Source organism: Meriones unguiculatus, chromosome 2, assembly GCF_030254825.1.
Source record: "Meriones unguiculatus strain TT.TT164.6M chromosome 2, Bangor_MerUng_6.1, whole genome shotgun sequence".
Lineage (NCBI taxonomy): Eukaryota > Metazoa > Chordata > Mammalia > Rodentia > Muridae > Meriones > Meriones unguiculatus.
The window spans coordinates 160,053,284-160,059,283 of record NC_083350.1 but is presented as its reverse complement, the minus strand read 5'-3'; the positions used below and the strand labels follow the sequence as shown (position 1 = coordinate 160,059,283).

Below are 6,000 nucleotides of genomic sequence, written 5' to 3'. Positions count from 1 at the left end.
TGCATGGTGGACCAGCATCCCCATGGTGAGGGTGGCTTTTTAAGGATGTGCCACAATAATAGTGCTTAATTCAGATAATGCGTCCAGTATCTGGTGCAACTTTTGCTCCTAAAGAACTGGTTCTGTTAGAGAGTCATTGATAGACTGAAACCTTTCTCTCGAATCAAGGCATACTGCTGGGGGCCAGAGGAGGAGACGGGTGCTGTTCAAGTGGCCAAGACCTTTGGGTAAGAGTAGGGTGAACTACTCCCCTGCACTCGAGTCCAGAAGACACCCAACACCCCATGGACAGGGGGAAGGCAGCACCGTGACACATTGCTTGGGATGGTCCATCTTGAGGTCCTAGGTTATGTTGGAACACTCTCTATTCCCAAGTTCATGCATAACAGTCCCGGAACTCTCCTGAGACTCTGCCATGACTGAACTAAAAATGAGCAAAGACTCTAAGCTAAAAGTAGACACTTTTCCGTGCGCTCTGGGCTCATAAGGCTGGGTGATTAGTGAAGGAACTACTGAGAGGCCTTAGAGGGAAAAAATCCGATTAGTGAAGCTGTCCATCATGGTGAACAGGCCCTACTTGAGAAAGGAAGCAAAGCTGGCCAGTGACTAAGACTCGGTGACATATTGATCAAAGAGAATTTATTCACAGAGCTTTTCAAATACAAACAAAATAGTACTTTTTTCCCTTTACAAAATGAATATTGAAGTAATAGTGGTATATATAGCACAGTAGGATAATGGACAAAAGAAAACAAGAGCCGATAATTGGAGAGAGACCTCTTTTCACCCTCATATCTGCAACTGAATCCTCGCCTAACATGGACGAAAGCTGTGTTACAGCTTTACGGGTGTTACAGCTAGGGTACTCACATCACGACTGTGTTTTTGACTAACACTGAGACATGAAGGCTAACCCCTGAAGGTCTGCATGAATGCTGACGACAGGCGGCGGGCATAAAGAGTTTATGCGGGATATCAAAAATACCGAGAGTGGCGTATTGGTCCATGGACTAGGCTTAATGTATGCGTTTATAAAGTGATGATCCTGTGCTGATGGATATTTAAAAAAAAAGAAAAAGAAACAGGAGCAACAGTCCACAGCTGACCCCCTGTGCAGTGGTGTGATGACGTGGGCGTCTGACGTGTCCCTATGACATGTGCGTGTGACCTGTGCGCAGGTGTGCGCGTGCTTATGTGCTTTCAGGCTCAGTCCTCATTTACAGGGAATGTCTGCAGGGTACTCATCCTGCTTCCTAAGATAATACTGTTTCTACTAGCCCTTTTGACTCCCCTGGTCCTCATCTTCCTGAAGGAGAACAAAAATGAGATCCTCGCTTGCATATATAGGTTGGCTGTATGTGTGATATACATTAACGATACTCTGTGGAATAGAAACACCAATGTCCAGCAATGTGTTTAGCCTTTGGTCCACTTTCCTCCGTAACCCCATAGTCTCCATGCTTTTGAGAACCTCCCCACTGCCCTCCCATCCTGTAGAATGTTCCAGATTCAATCGAGTTTCCTTACACTAACACTGTTCCTGGGTTAGAACCACTATTCCACCTTGTGAAAGGAGCTGGATGCTTTGGCCCCCTTCAGTCCTCCGCAGCCGTCCTCTCCTCCGCTTGATCCTGGTGGCCTGCTCTCAGTAGGGGTAGTGCTTCTGCTTCTTGCCTGAGAAGCACGCCAGCCACGTGCACAGCAACATGGCAGCGGCGGCGCCCGCTCCGGTGCAGTAGTAGGCCCAGCCGATTTCACACTTTCCTGAGGACAGAGCAAGGAGAGAGAAGCAGACACAGGTGAGCGTGGCTTTTGAGGAGGGCTGCTTGTGCCTTCCGGGGTGTGCACTCTGAAACACCCACTAGCAAACCCACTGTGTGGGGTCTTCCCACACAGAGAGCAGTTAGGTGGGAATGAAATACAGAAGAACGGCGTGTGCATTTCCACAGGTCCCTGGGTCTGGGCCTCGTGCCGGCCACACCCATGACTGCAGCAGAAGAGGAAGAGCAACCACAAGCACAGGAGAGGCAATGGTGTCCCTTCTCACTTGGCACCTTTAGCCCAGACTTGCACACATACTAAGGGATGAACAGGGCGACATTCCAACTACAGTTACACTCCTCCCGAGGAGGGACCCGTTTGGAGGACAGCACTGAAGGTTAGACTGTGACATGTGCAGAATGTGTCCAATGACCTGATCTAAACCGGAGAATAAGAGTCCCTCAACATGCTGGGGCCAAAACCCACTTCAACTCAACATCCAAATGAGAGCACTGACCAGGGCCCAAACAGGTCTTAATGACACACTGGAAACTCTAAAAGATTAGATTTTCTTTTCCCCATATGCTTGCTGGGGAAGGACCGGAGGCTAGGATGTCTTTGACAAGAAAACCGGAAGGTAGTGAACTTGGCAGTATTCCTCAAGCCCATGTAGTTATTCAGAAATGGAGGCGGGATTCAAGCCAGCGTAAGGATAAAAAAGCCTTTCATCCTAAATAGCCTATCTGATTTGGTGGAGTGGGTCTCCATGTTTGTGAACTCTGAGGGCACCCTTTGTGAAACAGCCTCAGTGCATAGTCCAGACTGTCGCTCAAGCCTTTCTCCCTCAGTCTCCATGGTGTGGGCTTAGCGGCATGAGTTGCTGTGGGCGGCCATCTTGTTTTGTAGTGACACACGAGTTACTCTTTTTGTAGGCACAGTACAGGAGCCCTCAGTCTCTTCCATTGGTGTTTGTCATTTATTCTCTTAGTTCTAGTTACTCCTTTATCATCCTCCACTAGCAGGCAGCTTCCTCCTCTTCTTTATTCTTGCTTATATACTATGTTAGACACCAGTACACTTATATCTGACAGGGACTGACCATACCAACCACAGAGAAAACCATGTCCCTTTTATTCAAGTTATTTTGGCCTTGTTCATTTATAAAATAATAATTATAATAAAATCTCACTACTGAAGATACAAAGACCGTTAGATCTATCCGGCCACCCAACCGTCTTATCCAGACATTTACAGCTGATTATCTAATTTGCCTCACACACAGACCCAACAGTGTGAGGTCCCGGTATTGTTAGCACTGCGGGGCAAGCACTGTATGGCAAGGAACAAAAGCAAAGATCTCTCTCTGGAATGGAAGTTTTAAGAAGTGGGCATGATCTTTGTATGACTTTGTTCCCTCCAGAACCTCCACCCACGGTGTTTTCACCCATCACAGACACCCAGTAAATCACTGCTGGATGCGAAGCAAGGTGAAAGAAAAACAGGAAGGAAGCAAAGCAGGAAGGCAGCCAGGCTCCAGAAAAGAGCGAGTCTGAGATGGGATTTTAAGAGTAACTCTAGTCCTGTTTTGGCACTGGACTTTAAAGGGGATTTTCCCAATGCAAGCATTCATTTCTGCCTCCCATGGGCTGGGCTGCATTTAAGAGGATAACTGATTCAGAAGGCTCACATCTCCAGCGTGGGGCCCGTCCCCAGGTACGGTGACCTCCCTTAAACTCGTCCATTGGAAAAGTGTTTTTCAAGGGTGACAGGATCCCTGCTCCCTGCTTCATGACCATATTTGATAACCACGGGCTATGAGTCTTGGGAACCATTGCCACTGTGAATTATTCGTTAGCCATATTAAATAAATCTAGGTGGGAGAATTAACAGGCAGCTGCGAGTAGCCAGTGGTTTAGAACCTTTCAGAGAGTCAGCAAAATGTGTGGCCTCACTGTTCCACACAGGGCTCATAATGTGGAAGGCAATCCATTGCTCATTATTAACAGGTATTGACCTACGTGCAGTTCTGTGACCTAATGCAGAAGGCTGAGTATATTAATTATCAGACGCGTTCTCAAGAAGGAGTAGCTGTCCCAGGTCGTTACTTGAGAATGGGCATGTGGCCGTAGCTACATCTATTAATATAAAAGAAACTACCAAAAGGTTATCACAGAGCTAGGGCAAGAGAGGGTATCACTCTAATTGTTTTCTGCAGAGGAGTCAGTAGGTTTCAACGCTAGAGGCCTTTAAGTGGTGAGGAGCCGCAGCTGATGGCATCAGGCTCCACTCAGTCCTTTGGGTCCCTTTTCTGGTTTTGGGCACTAAGTCACCAGCCTCTGTTCATATTTGACCTCTAACAGCTTACACTGCAACTCTCCTCCCTCCGGGGGCCCGTGAGAGACTAGAGACAACCTCCCTCCACTCTGATAGCCGCAGTTGCCTTTGGCATGGCTGTAGTCAACAGGGAACTTAGGGCTGGTTGCCAAGGTCAACACTGGTGGCTTCTGATCCCTACAGGGACATACTCTGCAGTGTAAGGAATCCTCCAGGGCACTGGAGAGTTCAGGCTGGTCCTTACATCAGACTGCATACCTGCTCGGTGTATAGTCCCTCGCCACCTTCGTGCCTTCCTTCCTCCCTGCTTTCTCCCGGGGACATTTCATGTGTGTGTTCACGTATACGGGTACATGCAAGTGCATATGGGAGCTTCAGAGGTCAATCTTGATTGTTATTTGTCAGGAGCTATCTATCTTGCTTGTTGAGTCAGGTCCTCCCAGGACCTCCAGGGTCCTCGGGCCTGGAGCTCACTGAGTAGGCAGGCACATTGGTCAGCCAGCCTCAGGGGTCCGCACGGCTCCAGCAGGGCAGGCCCTTCACATGGTTTCTGGTCCTCGCGCTTGCACTGTGAGTACCACTGACTTGATCCTCCCCCAAGCACACCTTAGCACGTTTCCTTGAATTTTCATCTGAAGCTCTGCTCTGATGAACTAGATACAGGACAGCCGTGGATGAGCCAGGCTTTTCTTGCCTGATGTTATCAGAGGGCCTGGGAAGTGTTTTCAGTTGCCAAAGGCTTAACTACCCCCACTCACTGTGCACCCACCCACACAAACCCTACCAGCTCTGAAAGACTAAAGATAGAGGACAGAAAGGGACAGAAAGAGATAGCCGGGGTGACGGCTGGGGCAGGGGTGAATGCAGTGACCCCGGCCCTGTGTTACCACCCTCCTGGGGCAAGCCCCATTCTTTGTTTCGGCCCTGGGTGTCTTGCAACTTACTATTGCTGTGTTTTAAAACGTCCAGGAGCCCAGGTGGGCGAAAGCTGGGTGGATACTAAGTGAGGGCTTTCACAATGTTGGAGGATGTAAGAAAATATGTCCCCTAATTTCACATGCCATGCAGGCTTTGTAATTAAAATTCAGCAACTGGTTAAGAGCCAGTATGAGAAACTAAGATTTAGTTTGCTTTAAAAAAAAAATATCCCATCATTTCAGACCCAAAGAATTCCATTTACTAGCTCATGAAATAAACAGCCATTGACTCAAAGGTGGTTTAATTGTCTTTTTGAATAATAATACAGGCAGCCCATCAAACTAGCCTCAAGTACCCACACATGCATGTGTATATGCAAACACACGCATACATTTGTGAATATTATACGGACATACTGTCTGTGGGGAATGTCAAGAGGCCCAGAGGAAATGGCGAGTGAAGCATCAGCAGCGCCTATGACTCCTGATCCTGATCCACTGCACACAGTGCTGATAGGGTCTCCTAGCACACTAGTGAAGTGTCAGAATGGATCCCAGGCTAGAGCGGGTGACTGCTTCGCCTTCTTTAGGGAAGTCTCCTAAGGTGACCTTCCCCTCCCCCCAATCTCCCACATTTCCTTATAGTGGAACCAACCTGACTGATTGTTACTAGGATGGTCTGGTTGGCCCTTCAATCATTTAAAGGCTGCTATATTGGACAATCAAGTTAGATCTGCACCTTTGAGTTCGGTCTCTGGAGTCTGATTCCCCGGATTCTGCGTGGGCTCCGTCGGCACTCAACCCCCTCCCCCCTGATTCTCACACATATCTACACACACATGTACATGAATGCATATGTTCTTACACACGTTTGGAGAAGCAAAGGATAACCCCATAAACCTGGTAAGAATAAGGACGTAAGCACATCTTTAGAAATGCTAATTGATTTAAAAGATTTGTTTGCCTGGGTGTGTGTATGTACATGTGT

At 48.0% G+C, this 6,000-nt stretch overlaps 1 protein-coding gene across 1 annotated transcript in view; it reads right to left on the bottom strand.

Moving 5' to 3' along the window:
* Positions 1 to 622: 622 nt before the first annotated feature.
* Lhfpl6 (LHFPL tetraspan subfamily member 6) overlaps positions 623 to 6,000 on the bottom strand; it is a 191,040-nt gene continuing 185,662 nt past the window's right edge. Inside the window, exon 4 of the mRNA XM_060378299.1 lies at positions 623 to 1,764. Coding sequence (XP_060234282.1) covers positions 1,646 to 1,764 — 119 coding nt within the window. The 3' untranslated portion in view covers positions 623 to 1,645. The remainder of the gene's footprint in view (positions 1,765 to 6,000) is intronic.